Source organism: Macaca fascicularis, chromosome 4 (genome assembly GCF_037993035.2).
Source record: "Macaca fascicularis isolate 582-1 chromosome 4, T2T-MFA8v1.1".
NCBI lineage: Eukaryota > Metazoa > Chordata > Mammalia > Primates > Cercopithecidae > Macaca > Macaca fascicularis.
The window spans coordinates 144,585,640-144,603,271 of NC_088378.1; the positions used below are offsets into that span (position 1 = coordinate 144,585,640).

Sequence of the window (17,632 nt, forward strand, 5' to 3'; positions counted from 1 at the left end):
GGATGAACCCTGTGACTGCTTGAAGGGAATGTTCTGGTTACTCCACTCCAGTGATTCGCTAGGCGCTGATCCAGATTTTGGATCAAAACCGTCCAGATTTTATTAGATTTCTGGGACCAGTTTCCCCACAGTTGTTTAGTCACGGCTCTGTGCTCCGTGAATAAACAACTGAGGCTCATTCTCGGTGGGTCTTGGTTTTCCAATCCGTAAAACGGAAACAATAGACTAATTCTTACATTTCTTTTTAAGTCTGATTTAGGGTGAAAGGGAAAGGTGAAAGTGGCCCGAAATTAACGAGGAAAGGCGGGGGAGGAGCCTACAGATTCGCTGACGTGGTAGTCCTTAGGGATGCTCCTCTCCGTTTTGTTTCAGGTCGCTGCGGTGAGCAACGCGGGTCTGAGTGCCAGCGGTAGTTTATCGTGGTGACAGGAAAACACAGACAAGCAGCCTCTACGCCAGCACTACTCACACTGTGAAACTCTTTTCACTGGGATGCCAGATAACTAGGTAATTCCGGAGTTAATTCTCCGTAGTTTCCAGAGTACTTGCCTCTCCAGAATTACTGGTACCATAGGTGTTTGCACAACCAGTGAGAAGACTGCACCACCTGGAATCCTAGAGCGGACCGGAAGTGAGCGTGGCTCACCGGGCCCGGCCGGAACCTACGGGCACAGCTGCGGGTGTGTCCGCGGAACCGCCACCTGAGCCGTGGAGTGTTTCCCTCGACCCACTAGTCCGAGTTCGACAGGGTCTGAGCTCCTCAGAGGTGGGAGCTGCGGCCGAGGGAAGGGTGCATGTGCGCGGCGACAATCGGGCCTCTTCCCTAGGCAGCTTGTGAGCCCCTCTCCCTCTCCGCCCTCGCCCAGGCTGCTCCGATCTTCGTTTCCTTGCCTAGGCTTATATACCCAGGCTTTATTTAGGGCCAAAGTATCCTTCATAACCTCAGTTTTCTGTCTCGCTAGTATCTTGCCGCTCAATTTGTGACCCTGAAGCTTTAGTGAGTCGTTCTGTGCTCACTATTTCTGGTCTTTTCAGAGGATGTCTTCACTTTCAATGGAATTGCCCAAGTAACTGACCTGTGTTGTCACGTAAACAAGTCCTTTTAAACTGAGTCTGTAGTTGTCCTGTGTTGAGTGTTTTCTTATATCAAAAACTTTCCTCACCAAGAACAAAAAAGGAGCTCAAGTAAAATCACCCATTTGCCTACACCCCATCTGGAGAGAGCCTTTCCCTGAGCTGTCTAAGCTCGGGATGGAAGCAGTCTCCAGGGTCTTCCCAGCCTTGGCTGGCCAGGCTCCAGAAGAACAAGGGGAGATTATCAAAGTAAAGGTTAAAGAAGAAGACCATACTTGGGATCAGGAATCAGGCCTACCTAAGAATTTGTCTTATACCAGGGAACTCTCTCGTCAGCGCTTCAGGCAGTTCTGCTATCAGGAGACACCTGGGCCCAGGGAGGCTCTGAGTCAACTGCGGGAACTTTGCCGTCAGTGGCTGAACCCAGAGATACATACCAAGGAGCAGATCCTGGAATTGTTGGTGCTGGAGCAGTTCCTGACCATCCTGCCTGAGGAGCTCCAGTCCTGGGTGCGGGAGCATAATCCTGAGAGTGGAGAAGAGGTGGTAACTTTGCTGGAAGATTTGGAGAGGGAACTTGATGAACCTAGACAGCAGGTGAGAAATTGGAGGTGCCATCTTCTGTGGAGAATTTGGGTGCATGGATCTAGAATGGAGTAAAGGGAGTAATTTCACACTGGTGGTTCCAAACCCTGGTTTGGGGCATTATTTCTTATTTGATCACTGGTGTAGATGAATAGATTCATGCATATGAGATAACAGTCTTTGTGTATGATACAAATAATTAAATGATTTAACCAAATGGAAAACCTTGATCTATTTTTTACCAGAAAATATAGTTTATGTAGTGACTATGAGATTAAAGAAATATACAATAGTATTTTTTTTTTTTTAAATTTCTGTCTTTTGAAGCTATCTAGGCTCTGTCACTAATTAGCTGTGTAACCTTGGGCATATTACACCTTCTCTGGAACATTAATGTCTTCATCTGTACAATGAAAATACTAGTTGCATGATTTCCTTGGTTCTTTTCAGTATCTAGAGTTGTTGGTATGTAAAATGTTTTGAGCGCAAAATTATTTTTAGAAGAATTTTAAAAGCTTTTTGCTGTTACAATGGAGTTGTTTCTAAAGGAGTACATTTGCCTTCTATGACAGTAATTTTAGAACATTATGGATATTGCCAGACATTCTTATATTTTTTAGTGATACTGTTCATACATTTATCTGAACTGTTTCAGAATATGAACACTTATGTATACAGTCTGATCTGTTAAAAACGCATGTTTCTGGAATGCAGAATCTTTTAAAATGAGGTCAGTATGCCATAAGTGAGTCAGTAAAAAGCTGAAATTGTGAGGGCTCATGTATGAGTTTTCCCAGCAAGTTGATGTTTGGGGCCACCAAGTGGGAGTGGCTGAATTCAAAGTATCTGATTTAGCTGAGCACAGCAAGTCCTGAGTACATACAATACTGTACATAATTCCCATTTGCCCCCCCCATCCTTCCTTGGCTGTCTCGGAAGTGCCTATTTACGTTGTTCCCTCCGATCTTTGTGTATTTTTTGCTAAACTTTTTTGTATTTCAGAAAAGGAGCAAGCAGAGGGTTTTGCAAGTGCCATAGAAGTGTGCTTGTGATACAATTTCTGCTAGTGAGTATAAAAGAAGAAAAACTTTAACAATTGAAGACAAGTGTGAAACTGTACAGTATTTTGAAAGAAAAGAAAGTGAGATTGGTCATGCAACTGGCATAAAGGAGTAAATGTATGTACAATTAGAGACAATGATGAGAAAAATCAAAGAAAATTATCTAGCTGGAACAACTGCCAGTGTTATGAAATCTATTGGAACAAGGCATAAGGAAATGGAGGAAATGGAGCATTTGTTAAGTGTGTGGATTGAATACCAAACAAGGAAGCAATCCAATGCAGTGTTTCTCAGAATTAAAGAGAATACCATCACAATGTATGGAGACATTAAGAAAAAAAGATGAAAATCCCGCAGAAGTGCCTTCATTTAGTGGAAGTAGTGGCTGGTTTAGTGGCTTCAAGAACTACTGTAGTTTCCACAGTATTAAACTGTGCAGACAAGGCTGTAAGTGCAGATGAAGAAGCTGCAAAGACATTTCCCCCAGCATTAAGAAATTAGATTGATGAAGAAGGCCATCCCCTGGCTCAGATTTTTAGTTTTTATGAAACCAGTTTCTGTTGGAAGCAGATGCCCTCAAGGGGATATGTGGAGAATTTGGGTGCATGGATCCAGAATGGAGTAAGCAGGACTGGAAGTACTCTAGAAACACACTGTGGGGTTTAAGGCTACAAAGGATCAACAGATGGTGATGCTGGGTGCAAATGCCAGTGGAATTTTAAAGCTAAAGCCTGTGATTATCATTCTGCCAATCTATAAGCTTTAAAATGAGTTGTAAAGACTAGCCTTGGTGCCTACTATATGTCTAGCAAGAGAGACTGGATGACAGGGCAGACATTTTCTGATCGTTCAGGTGATTTTTTTGTAGATTAAAAAAAAAAAGCATTGCAAGAGAAAAAACTTGTCTTTTAAAATTCTTATAATTCTCAGTGATACACCAAGTCACCCTCCAGTAGTTACTGAGCTTTCTTCAAATATCACAGTTCTCATTTTACCTCCCAATACAACTTCTTTACTGCAGCCCCTTGATCACGGTGTGATTGCAATCTTTAAAGCTTATTATTTAAAGCAAACATTCAAGATACTGATTGCCTATACAGGGGGTGACAGTCCCCTAACAGTTTTTGAATTATGTAAATGATTCAACATTAAACTTATGGTTGATATTATTGTAGACGCCTGGAATGATTTCACAAAAGCCTGTTTGCATGGGGTGTGATATACAATTCTCCCTGATTTAATTTATGATTCCAAAGCCTTTGAGCCTTCAGAAGAGCTCTCCAAAACCAACCCAAGCTGTGTTGCTCTTGCAAAGGGGGCTGGATTTGAAGAAGATGCTAGTGAGGATAATGCGGAGCGCTGCAGTCTGACATACAGGATCTTTCTATAGAAGAGCTGCAAGTTAGTTGCTGAGGCACAAATGGAAGGTGTGGAGGAAGAAGAACATGCAGTTCCTCAAGCTACAAGCTGCGTCCCAAGAGCTTTTCACTGCTCAGTTATCTTCTGTTTCAAGTATGATAGAGAAGCAGTTGGAGTGGATAAAAGATAATGACTACAATGCAGAACGCAGCATGATTTTACTTCATGACATAAAGTCCTATTTGGAGCCATATATACAGCTTCGTTATGAAAGAAGGAAAGTGTTAAAACAGCAAACACTGGGCATCTTTTTATAAGCCAGTGTCAAAGAAGTAAAAATAAGATGATGGACCGGAACCCACATCATGTTTCTTGTAGTATCACTGTATCCAAGGGTGGAAGGATGTAACATCAAATGTTCAAGCCTCTTCACTTTACTTTTGATGATTATATCTTTCCACCTTTGAATTTTTATTGTTGTTGTTGTTGTGTGTTTGTTTTGAGACAGAATTTCGCGCTCTCCCCCAGGCTGCAGTGCAGTGGCGTTATCTCGGCTCACTCACTCCAAGCTCTGCCTCTGGGGCTCATGCCATTCTCCTGCCTCAGCCTCCCGAGTAGCTGGGACTACAGGCGCCCGCCACCACTCCTGGCTAATTTTTGTATTTTTAGTAGAGACGGGGTTTCACCGTGTTAGCCAGGTTGGTCTCAATCTCCTGACCTCGTGATCCTCCCGCCTCAGCCTCCCAAAGTGCTGGGATTACAGGTGTGAGCCACCGCGCCTGGCCCACCTTTGAATTTTTGATGATTCTATCCTTCCACCCTTGCCTCGCCCTTTCCTCACGCTTGTTTCTAATAAGATTAACATCACCTTTCTAAGGTAAAATCCTATACTTAAAGTAAGATTTATTAACGTCTTATATTTTTACTAGCGTTGTTATAGTGTTTGTTTTATTTTATTTTATTTTTATTTTTTGAGACGGAATCTCACTGTCACCAGGCAGGAGTGCAGTGGCACGATCTCAGCTCACTGCAACCTCTGCCTCCCTCGTTCAAGGGATTTTCCTGCCTCAGCCTGCTAAGTAGCTGGGATTTGCAGGCATGCACTACATGCCCAGCTAATTTTTGTATTTTTAGTAGAGACGTGGCTTCACCATGTTGGCCAGGATGGTCTCGATCTATTGACCTCGTGATCCGCCAGCCTCGGCCTCCCAAAGTGCTGGGATTACAGGCGTGAGCCACCGCGCGCCAGCCGGGAGTTGTTATAGTTTTAATAGTGCTCTGGTGACAAAGTTGTGTAGGTGTTAAAATAGTCCACCCTTTAACCGTATTTTCCCCATAAATCCTGTCACTTTTCTGCAGTTTTGCAGAAAGCATGTTTTTTAATACATTCATCTGTTACATTGCAGCACAAATGCCTATATAAGCAATTTCTCAAGTCTAGTCAGCACACCCTTTTCCTTTTGCTTTAAATAACAAATACAGGGTTCCCCCCACCTTAAGATATGCCTGTTACTTTAGAATAGGGGTATCCAATCTTTTGAATTCCCTGGGCCACATTGGAAGAATAATTGTCTTGGGCCACACTAAAATACACTAACACTAACAATAACTGATCAGCTAAAAAAAAAAAAAAAAAAAAAAAAAAAATCACAAAACAATCTTACAATGTTTTGAGAAAGTTTACAAAATTGTGTTGGGCCACATTCAGAACTGTCCTGGGCTGCATGTGGCCCGCAGGCTGCAAGGTGGACAAGCTTGCTTTAAAATTTCCCCTTCTAGCTTTTTTGAAAACTGTAGCTGCTGGTAGGACTTGGGTATTGTTCAGGTTATATGCTGATCATATTTGATAGTTTTTTTTTTAATGTGGTCAGAGTTATAAATATCTTTTAGTCTTGTTGAAGATCAGGTTTGTATAAATGTTTCTCATTTTTCTTGTTTTTGTGTGATTTCCCCCACAGGGGAAATACCACTGTGGCAGACATGTTTAGCTGCCAATCCAGTGTCTGTTCCACCCTCCTTTCTTCCCGACAAAATGTTGGTTTTGTTCATACTGGCAGTGTATCTAATTAAATTCTTTTCCAGGCTTCCTTGTTCTAGAGTTAACTGTGCAACAGAATTCTGGCCAGGGAGAAATAAGCATATTTCGGGGAGGAGGTTCCTGGGGAAGCTTTTATTTTCCTGATAAAATAGGGGAGATGAGTTTAGTTTCACCTTTTCCCACTTCCAGTCTTAAACACTAATGTGATATCTGGCCATCTTGTGGCCATTAAGTGATGGTAGACATGAGACCAAATGCTAGTGTTAAAAGTGACAGAGCAGAAATATGAAGACAGCTAGGGTCCCTAACAAAACTGTTAGATAAATGAGTTGGTGCCAGCAACTACCTTCTTCTAGACTTCTTGTTATGTAACAAAAATAAACCCCTATTTGTGCCACTATAAGTTAGGTGTTCTAACTTATTGGAAATATGTGCATTTCTAATGAACACAGCAATATTTACCATATTACAACCAAAAGTTTCTTTCCAGCATTTGTATTTATTTATTTATTTGAGATGGAATCTCACTCTGTCACCCAGGCTGGAGTGCAGTGGCACGATCTTGGCTCACTGCAACCGCCACCTCCCAGACTCAAGCGATCCACCCTACTCAGCCTCCTGAGTAGCTGGGACCACAGATATGTGCTACCATGCCCGGCTAATTTTTTGTATTTTTGGCAGTGATGAGGTTTCACTATGTTGTCCAGGCTGGTCTCAAACTCCGGAGCTCAAGCAATCCTCCCACCTTGGCCTCCCAAAGTGCTGAAATTACAGGTGTCAGCTACTGCGCTCAACCTCTTTCCAGCATTAAAAAAAATCAAACCCAGGAATTGAATAGTGAAAGACTAATGACTGTCGTTTGAAGTAACTTCAGTTTTGTAATTTATTACCACCCCCCAGGGTACACTTCAAACTTCTGTGGTAGAGACAGAGGTGGAGTTCCTCCCAGTTCTAAGACCAGGCCCACCCATTTTGGTCCAGTGCAGCTGGTGGAAAAGTAAAGGAATCAAGAAGCTAGATTTGTGTTTGTGCTTAGAGTGTGTGGGGGGTGGGGGAGAGTCAGTGAAGAATTCAACACAATGAACCATATCCATATTTTGTTTCTTAGTTGCTCCAAAAGTTGAGATTGTGTATACCAACATTACAGAACTGATACATTGTTTAATTATAAACAGCAGGTGGCCTTCTTTCACAGATTCTGTTTCTGGCAGTTATGCAAACATTTAGGCAAATTGAAATGCATGCTATTTTATTATACAAAGCAATTTACATAAGATACCTTATTAAGCTCAGAGAAGGGAAAAACATACCAAAGGGAACTGGCTTAACCATTTTATGAATTTTGAGAAAATTGATTTTTTGAAATGTCCTTTGCACAGTTTAAGAATTTTATTTTATTTTATTTTATTTTTTGAGGTGGAGTCTCGCTCTGTCATGCAGTGGCACGATCTTGACTCACTGCAACCTCTGCCTCCTGAGTTCAAGTGATCCTCCTGCCTCAGCCTCCTGAGTAGCTGGGACTACAGGCATGCACCACCACACCTGGCTAATTTTTGTCTCTTTAGTAGAGATGTGGTTTCACTATGTTAGTTAAGCTGGTCCTGAACTTCTGACCTCAGGTGATCCACCCACCTCAGCCTCCTTTTATTAGTCCCAAAATGCTGGGATTACAGGCGTGAGCCACTGTGCCCAGCGAAAATAAATTTATAATGTGGTGTCCAAGTTGGAGGAAAGGAGCGTGACACAGAATCTTAAATCGCAACATGATATTCTAAGAATAGGTAGGCTTTCATCTCCTCCTACGTCATTGGATATTCCCTTTTAGAATATTCTGGTTTATGTGCAATTTTGGGATTCACTATCCATGGACATTTTCCAACTGGATGTAGTAGAGTAAGTGTAACCATTAACAACTTTGTAATCCTCAAACCATTTGAACATTTTCTTAGGCCTGGTGAATCTGCATTATTATTAGTAGAGACAGGGTTTTGCCATGTTGGGCAGACTGGTCTCAAAACTCCTGACCTCAGGTGATCCATCTGCCTTGGCCTCCCAAAGTGCTGGGATTACAGGTGTGAGCCACTGCGCCCGGCCCAATATTTACTTTTAATTAACCACTCTGAAACTCATTTACAATTTTTTTAGTCATCACAGTTTAGAGGATATTTCTTTAACATGCTTTCATTGTTATTCCCAGAAACAGAAACCAAAGGGATGCATTTTAACTCTTGTCCTATAAAGACATCAGTTTCTGTTGTATGGCTCTGGCTTTATTAGTGCCAGCATTTTTCATTTCTCTTCATATTTTATCTTGTACTTAAGAATTCAGTAAAGACTGATGTTTTTTCTTCTTACATTCTATTTTAATGGAAAAATACAAGTTTAACTGTGACAAACTACAATTATTTATGTTGTTTACTAAATGCACCTATTTGTCCACAGGTCTCACAGGGCACATATGGTCAGGAAGCTTCTATAGAAGAAATGGCCCCTCTGGATTCTGCAAAGGAGTCTTTAGGCACCCAGCTTCAGTCTATGGAAGATGGAATGGAATGTGAATCTCCAGAGCCACACCCACTTCAAGATAATGGTGAGAATAATTTAGTTCTAAGAAAGAGGGTGAGACTTGGGAGAGTGAAGGGTCTAGTATTGAAAGTTACCAAACCTCATTCCATTTCAGCTTCTACTGAATGTATTAATAGTTGAAGGAAAAGTCAACCCGTATAGTGTAGTGTTATTAAGGGAGTTGAATTAAAGCAGTCAGGTAATAATGTCAAAAATACTTGAACCCAAGATTTTTCATGGATACTTTGTAATGAAGTTGGTAAGTACCTGTGGATAAATCAGATTCCTCTGTATGTAAATACTGAGCACTTGGCAGTGTAGTCTTGGGTCCCATTGCTGTAGCCTCTGACCACGATTTTTGTCACGTAATGACTGTGTATACATTGGAAATACTATTTGAAAATTCTACGTTAGAATATGGAATTTCTGAAGTCTATGTTTATTAGTGTTCTAAGGTCTGTTGTTGGTATAATGTGTAGTAGAGGCGGAGTCTGGCCTGGTTCTGGAACAGCTATCTTTTCCGTTTAAAAAGGGTTAGGTAAAATGGATACAATGTTTTTCTCCTCTTACAGCCCTACCAATTTTCTTAGACATTAATATCGATTCAAAAACTTATGGGGCTCATATTTTCCTGGTTCTCTTGACGTTGCCCTGTATTTCTTCTTCTGATTCATTCTTGTTTATTTTCCTTCTATGCTTCTAGTTCTATAGCATGGCACAAAATGGATCAGCATGGAAAGAAATGCTATCCATATATCCATACGATGGTCTTTTTCAATCACATTTTGAGATAGCACTTTCCATTATTGTTATTTTATTATAAAGTTAATCAACAATTTTCTATTGAACACTCAATGTAGTAACGTGTTAGATAATGTGAAAGATACTAGAGAAATAAGTGATCTCTGTTTCTTTAGAAACTTAGTCTTTTTGCATCTACCCATAAAACAGTTAAAGAAGAAAGTGCTATAGGGCTAACTTGTGTTATAAATAGATTATGATTTTCAGGAAAGGAAAACTCACTATGAGCTTCAATTTAATGATCAAAGAAGCCGTACTGGAACAATTGAGAGTTAAATGAGGCCAAACCACACAGTAGCATATCATTAATTTTAACCTAGTTTTAGAAAATATAAACATTTTAGATGATTTAAATTTACTGGCTCATTACTGCTACAGAACCAAACTATGGTTCACTTGCCTGGCACAGGAAAGCCAAACATCCATATCAGTAGGAGAAAGGAAGGCATTTATTTGCAGAGTGTCAAGCAAGGAGAATTGGGCCCCTCAAAATTAAGACTCAGTCTCCCCGATGGTTTGCAAGTAAGGATTTTTTAAAAGAAGGGAGTCAGAGGTTACAAGCAAAGTCATAAATCAATATGTGGACACTGTACATTTGTTTGACCTAAAAAGGTAGGACAGACATCTCAAGGGCCTTACAGGTCATAGATAGATTCAAAGATTTTCTGATTTGCAATTGGTTAAGGAGGCAAAGCTTTGTCTAAAAATTTGGGATCAGCAGAAAAGAAGGTTAGCTCTGGCTTGTGGGTGTGACTTCTTCCAGGCCCCACAGGAAGAACTTTAGAACAAAGCAGCAGTTGGAGTTCAGTCCTCAGTTCCCCCTTATCTGAGGTCTTCAGACCAGTGGATCCATTTGGTGGAGGTATGGGTTTCTGAAAAACAACTTAGGGATATATGTTAAGATGTTATCTTTAGTTAATATAGGGAACATCTCATAACTAACTTTTTGGATGTTGTTTTAAGGTATTACCTTCTTGTTTCTCAAGTTGCTCGTTTACTTCTTAGAGATAGTTAGATGTGTGGAATTTCCCTTGAAGGAACTCAAGATTTTCTGTTATTACCATGCTTGGGGTTAGGGGTGGCTGACAGGCCCCTAAGAGGAGTCCTTGTTCTGTCTCACTATTTGGTATGCAAATTGATAGTATAAATAATGTTGGCTTGAGTGAAAGTATTTTTCCAAGCAACTATAAAACTATCTAGAGATGTTATGCTAATTCTAAATTATTATTTTTTATTTTTTCCAAAATAGTTTTTTTCTTAACACTTAGCCAAATTTGAAGTATTCTTAGTGCTTCTGTTATTATGAGTATTCTAGAAATTTCTTTTAATAAGCTTTATTAAGTCAAAAATTTTTCACTAATTTAGACTCATCCACTACTCTTATTAAAATTAGTAATGAAGCTATTTTTATTGAGTTTGTACTTAATAGCCCTGAAAGGGAGCTGATATGAATATATCAGGTTGGAACTTACTCCTCAAATGTTGATGTAATAGCTAACCTGACTGAATAAAAGAGAAAATGTGTAGTGTGGAGATTTTTTAAAAAATCTATTATTGGCTTGCTGAGGTTCCTCCAAAAAAAAAAAAAAAAGTCTTTGCATAGTAAACAAACAAATAAATGCTAATTTGCATCCTATTTTACGCAAAACAATGCTTCAATCCTGAAAACTGCTCTGGAAAGTCATGTCCTGGCTTTCTACTCTTTATTGTGTGAAACTTTTTATTACTGGCTGGAGTTCGTCATTTATGCTCTTCCTTCCACTAAGATTGGATTCCTTAATCAAAATGGTATCCTCCTAGCCTGGTTCAGTAACTCATGCCTGTAATCACAGCACTTTGGGAGGCTGAGGCTGGCAGGCAGATTGCTTGAGACCAGGAGTTCAAGACCAGTCTGGCCAACATGGTGAAACTCCATCTCTACTAAAAATAAAAACATTAGTCAAATGTTGTGGTGCGCCTGTAATCCCAGCTACTCAGGAGGCTGAGACAGGAGAATTGCGTGAATCTGGGAAGCAGTGAGTGAGCTGAGATTGTGCCACTGCACTCTAGCCTGGGCAACAGAGTGAGACTCTGTCTCAAAAAGAAAGAAAATGGTATCCCCTTTTGTGTGCCCATAATCCCTACTTCTACCTCAAGCACTACTGGCTCCTTTGACAATATATGTATTTTAAATTATATTTCTGAATATTCTAATTGATTTTTTCCTTTGTTTTTAGGGTCATTTTTGTGGTTTTCCATGATGTCTCAAAGCATGGGTGATGATAACCTCAGTAGCTTAGATACTAATGAAGCAGAAATTGAACCAGAAAACATGAGAGAAAAGTTCTTCAGAAGCTTAGCAATGTTACTGGAAAACAAAAGTAATAATACTAAGATATTTTCTAAAGCAAAGTACTGTCAGTTGATAAAGGAAGTGAAAGAAGCTAAAGCTAAGGCGAAAAAGGAATCAGTTGACTACCGTCGCTTGGCTAGATTTGATGTTATCCTTGTACAAGGAAATGAGAAGCTAATTGAGGCTGTAAATGGAGAAACAGATAAAATACGGTATTACTTACACAGTGAGGACTTATTCGACATTCTGCATAATACACATCTCAGCATTGGACATGGTGGACGTACTCGCATGGAGAAAGAGTTACAAGCGAAATACAAGAACATCACAAAAGAAGTTATAATGCTATATCTGACCCTCTGTAAACCATGCCAACAGAAAAATTCAAAACTCAAGAAGGTTCTAACATCAAAACCAATTAAGGAAGTTAGTTCAAGATGCCAAGTAGATCTTATAGACATGCAGTTGAATCCTGATGGGGAGTATAAATTTATTATGCATTATCAGGATCTCCGTACAAAGTTAAGTTTTTTGCGGTCATTAAAGTCTAAAAGACCTACGGAAGTTGCACATGCTCTTTTAGATATATTTACAATTATTGGAGCACCCAGTGTCCTACAATCTGACAGTGGGAGGGAATTTTCAAGCCAGGTTGTCAGTGAACTCAGTAATATTTGGCCAGAATTGAAAATTGTCCATGGGAAGTCTCAGACCTGCCAAAGCCAGAGTTCTGCAGAACAAACTGAGGATATCCGAAAGAGAATTTTCTCCTGGATGCAAACTAACAACTCATCACACTGGGCTGAATTTTTGTGGTTCATTCAGATGACCCAAAATCAACCCTATCACAGAAGCATGCAACAGACTCCATGTGAAAGTACATTTAGCTCTGAAGCTAAACTGGGCTTGTCCCATTCTCAGTTAACTGAAGAACTTGTTGCCAGCTTGCATACAGAAAATGAATTAGATCAGGCTGACAAAGAGTTAGAAAATACTTTAAGAGCCCAGTATGAAGAAAACATTGAGACTGGAACAGATAGTAGTGATATTGAAGATAATCTTTCTGTCACTCCTAAGATGGCTGAAAAAAGCCCCCCTGAGAGGAGACTAAGATTTTTATCCTGTGTAGTCTGTGAAAAAGAATGCACAGGTATTAATAGTTGCATATCATGTGATGGAAATATCCATGCAATTTGTGGAGTGCCCTCTCAACATGAGACTGAGGGCTGTGGTCAGCAAATAACTTGTAGCCTTTGCTATGAAACCAGCACAATGAAAAGGAAACATGATGAAATTCAAAGAAGTTTGCCTGTTCAACCTTCCAAAATGCTAAAGCCATCAGGGACACCATTTTCACCAGACAAAGTAGGAGATTGGGTAAGATTGCATATCTGCCATAGATGAAAGCAGGGGAAGAATCTCATTACACTTTACTGTGAATAAGTGTTGTGTGACAAGGTATATGAAAACACATTTTTATTACCTTGGATATATTTCCCCCAAAGAAGGCCTAATTACTTTTAGTGCTTCTCTTTTTTCCCAAGTTGGAAGTTGTAAAGTTGTAACCTTGAATGCTGTCTTTTTTATTGTGCATTATCAGGATCTCCGTACAAAGTTAAGTTTTTTATTATTCTGGGGGTGATGAATAGTATCTCTCTTACTCCTTTTTGATGTCACGCATTTCTTGGGAGAATGAGAAGGCTAAGATTGAGGGAATAAATAGTGTGTATGCTAGTATGTTTCTACAGAGAATGAATTTGGTAACAGATGAATTTAATGTTTCTCTGTTTCAATTGTGAGTTTGGGTTGGGGGTAAGCTAAGAAAAAACATTTCAAATCAAGTGAAGAAGTATTTGTAGGGGTAGGGGATGATAAATTTGCTTGGAAGATAAGGGTTTGTGTTGGGAAAGACTTCAGTTTGGGAATTTAATTGGAGAGTATGAAATAGAACCAAAAAAATTTAAAATCAGTAGGCTTTATGAGGTAGGGTTAATGTTTTGAAATATGGAGATTACTCATGACTTAAACTAGTGGTACTCAAAGTGTGATCAGTAGACCAGTACTGGTATAAAAACTCCAGTCTGTAAGGAAATAAGTATAAAACTTGAGCATAAGTATTTAGAAACATAGCAATTGACATTACTGCAACATTCAAGCAAATGATTAATGGACTTACCTTACCGAATAGAATATAGACCAATTTAGGTATCGTTAAACTCTCAAGGTGAGTCACATGTGGTGGCAGTTACACACTAGTCAAACTCAGTAGGTCCCCATTACAACCTGTGATACTTTATGCTTAGTTTATCAGCCATAACCCAAAGATGTATAAAACTGAGAAAATATAGGCATTTATTTATTTTTATAACTTAACTTTAAAATAATTTTTTATTTTAATCAAGTCTAGTTTTTAACTTGTGGTTTAACATTGTTAGCTAAAGGAGGAAAGTAAAATTCATATTATTTACTTTTATTCCTAATTTCAGATGGCGAAACAAGCTTCACTGGACTTTTTTGTCAAGAAAAGACATGCCTTTTCTGAACACAGTAGTAGTAATAAAAGAAATGTTACCAATAGAAGTTATCCTGAAGAAGGGAGAACCAAAAGAGTTCATGCTAGTTTCACTCGGAAATATGATCCTTCATATATTGAGTTTGGTTTTGTAGCTGTAATTGATGGCGAAGTACTAAAACCACAGTGTATTATTTGTGGAGATGTACTGGCTAATGAAGCAATGAAACCATCAAAGCTTAAGCGACATTTATATTCAAAACATAAAGAAATAAGTTCACAACCGAAAGAATTCTTTGAAAGAAAGAGTAGTGAATTGAAAAGCCAACCAAAGCAGGTGTTCAACGTTTCTCATATAAACATTAGTGCTTTGCGGGCTTCGTATAAAGTAGCACTTCCGGTTGCTAAGTCTAAAACACCATACACAATTGCTGAGACGCTAGTGAAAGACTGCATCAAAGAAGTTTGCTTGGAAATGTTGGGTGAATCTGCAGCGAAGAAGGTAGCTCAGGTACCACTTTCCAATGACACCATAGCTCGACGTATTCAGGAACTGGCTAATGATATGGAAGATCAACTTATAGAACAAATAAAACTAGCAAAGTATTTTTCATTGCAACTTGATGAATGCAGAGATATTGCTAACATGATAATTCTTTTAGTCTATGTGAGGTTTGAACATGATGATGATATAAAGGAAGAGTTCTTTTTTTCAGCCTCTTTGCCTACAAACACAACTAGCTCAGAACTATATGAAGCTGTAAAGAATTATATTGTTAACAGATGTGGTTTGGAATTTAAATTTTGTGTAGGAGTATGTTCTGATGGTGCAGCTTCAATGACAGGAAAACATTCTGAAGTGGTAACCCAGATTAAGGAACTTGCACCAGAATGTAAAACAACACATTGCTTCATTCATCGAGAAAGTCTTGCTATGAAAAAAATATCAGCTGAACTAAATAGTGTACTTAATGATATAGTAAAAATTGTGAATTACATAAAATCTAATGCATTGAATTCAAGATTATTCTCTTTATTATGTGATAATATGGAAGCTGATCATAAGCAACTGTTACTGCATGCTGAGATACGGTGGTTATCACGGGGAAAAGTTCTGTCAAGAATGTTTGAAATACGAAATGAACTCTTAGTGTTTCTGCAAGGCAAGAAACCCATTTGGTCCCAACTTTTTAAAGATGTGAATTGGACAGCCAGACTTGCTTATTTGTCTGATATCTTCAGTATTTTTAATGATCTTAATGCTTCTATGCAAGGGAAGAATGCAACTTATTTTTCAATGGCAGATAAAGTTGAAGGACAAAAACAAAAGTTAGAAGCTTGGAAAAACAGAATTTCTACAGATTGTTATGACATGTTTCATAATTTAACAACAATTATCAATGAAGTAGGTAATGATCTTGATATTGCACATCTGCGAACGGTTATCAGTGAACATCTTACAAATTTGTTAGAATGTTTTGAATTTTATTTTCCATCAAAAGAAGATCCACGCATAGGAAATTTATGGATCCAAAATCCATTTCTTTCATCAAAAGATAACTTAAATTTAACTGTAACTCTACAGGATAAGTTGTTGAAGCTGGCTACCGATGAAGGATTGAAAATCAGTTTTGAAAACACAGCATCTCTTCCTTCATTTTGGATAAAAGCTAAAAATGAATATCCTGAGCTTGCTGAGATTGCTTTAAAATCGCTTCTTCTTTTTCCCTCAACGTACCTCTGTGAGACCGGATTCTCTACTTTAAGTGTTATTAAAACAAAACATAGAAACAGTTTAAATATACATTATCCCCTGAGGGTAGCATTGTCATCAATCCAACCTAGATTAGACAAATTAACAAGCAAGAAGCAAGCTCACTTATCACATTAAAAGCTTTAAATATTGATATGTAAGGTATTTGTTCAAAGTATGCATATAAGCATTGAGTGTGAGGAATTTGCTATTTCGCTTTAAACTTTCTGTCTAGTTACAGTTATGGAAGTATGAAGTTATGAGTGAAACAGCAATTTTCTATATAAATTGCCTATATGTATATTTTCAATTAAGACTGTACAGTTTTTATAATTCTTTATTGTTCCTGTTGTATTTGTCATATTTATTAAAATATAATTTTAGATCTGTTGATTCTAATATTAAAACATTTGATCATATATCTTGTGTCTTCTTATTGTATTTCATTAGCACGTTAAGATTGTAGGAAAACTTCAGGATGGGGGATGGTTTCTTTGAAATAGACTAGGTCAGTGAAGGGAAGTGAATTCAAGGGGGTAGGCTTAGAATTCAAATGCAGGGGACAGGTCAGTAGGATATGAAGTTTGTTAAGCTGATCCAGAGTGGTTAGGTTGGAAGTTGATGTTAAGTTTGTTTTGTAGATGCATGTTTAGACAAAGTGTGTGAGTGGGATGGAAGGAAACACTTATTTTGTAATGGTGTTATGACCTTGGATTCATATTAATACATTCTGATTTCTTTCTTTCTTTTTTTCTTTTGAGACAGGGTCTTGCTCTGTCACCCAGGCTGGAGTGCACTGGTGCAATCTCTGCTGACTGCAACCTCCACCTCCCGGGTTCAAGTGATTCTCTTGCCTCAGTCTTCCGAGTAGCTGGGATTACAGGCACCCACCACCATGCCTGGCTAATTTTTGTACTTATAGTAGAGACGGGGGTTTCACCATGTTGGCCAGGCTGGTCTCGAACTCCTGACCTCAGATGATCCTCCCACCTCGGCCTCCCAAACTGCTGGAATTACAGGTGTGACCCGCTGCGCCCGGCCGATAAATTCTGATTTCATAAGGATGGGCGATTGGGCCATACTAACAAGGTTTCTAGATTTTGCTAGAGCTGATTGCCTTTAAGGTGCTCTGGGACAAAGTCAGACATTATTGGCTCCTCAATTAGATTTAACAACCTCTATTTTGTTTGGAGATGATTCAGAAAAATGCCACAAACATCTGCTCTTGTGTCTGTGAACTCACTTAAAATGATTGAAAGCAAATTAATCAGATAAGACAGGTTCTTTAGCATAAAAACATGACAGAATCCATGAAGAAAATATCTTTTCCTAGACAGGGTAGCAATTTATAGTAAGTGCTTCATTTCAAATAAATGTAATGTTCAAAGTTAAGGAAAGGAAGGCTATTCAGTGATTCAGAATGTTACTAATAGTTTAACCTTTTGGTAATTAAAGTTTCAAGGATCCTCCAAACCTTTGAAAGTAGAGGAAAGGTTCATATTTAGTCCTGAAACCTTGATTGGATTATGTTTTATCATGTGTTTGTTTTAAT

General features: G+C 38.8%; 1 protein-coding gene across 3 annotated transcripts; it reads left to right on the forward strand.

The window, feature by feature from the left end:
- Nucleotides 1-360: 360 nt before the first annotated feature.
- On the forward strand, nucleotides 361-16,497 carry SCAND3 (SCAN domain containing 3). Of its 3 annotated transcripts, none has more exons than XM_015449693.4 (4): nucleotides 361-507; nucleotides 8,560-8,707; nucleotides 11,700-13,192; nucleotides 14,302-16,497. In XM_015449693.4, the coding sequence occupies exons 2-4, from the start codon at nucleotides 8,602-8,604 to the stop codon at nucleotides 16,216-16,218; spliced, it is 3,516 nt and encodes a 1,171-aa protein (XP_015305179.3). In that variant the 5' UTR covers nucleotides 361-507; nucleotides 8,560-8,601; the 3' UTR covers nucleotides 16,219-16,497. The 3 variants fall into 3 exon arrangements, with proteins under 3 accessions (XP_015305179.3, XP_005553768.3, XP_073895166.1); XM_005553711.5 differs by lacking the exon at nucleotides 361-507 and adding an exon at nucleotides 667-1,671; XM_074039065.1 differs by lacking the exon at nucleotides 361-507 and adding an exon at nucleotides 667-1,671 and having other exon boundaries at nucleotides 11,700-13,250; nucleotides 14,302-14,381.
- The last annotated feature ends 1,135 nt before the right edge of the window (nucleotides 16,498-17,632 follow it).

Bases quoted from the DNA above. Each gene is read 5' to 3' on its own strand.
- SCAND3 (XM_005553711.5), top strand. From the start codon at position 1,252: ATGGAAGCAGTCTCCAGGGTCTTCCCAGCCTTGGCTGGCCAGGCTCCA. The intron at 1,672-8,559 runs GTGAGAAATTGG...ATTTGTCCACAG, and splicing joins TTGATGAACCTAGACAGCAG to GTCTCACAGGGCACATATGG. The intron at 8,708-11,699 runs GTGAGAATAATT...CTTTGTTTTTAG, and splicing joins ACACCCACTTCAAGATAATG to GGTCATTTTTGTGGTTTTCC.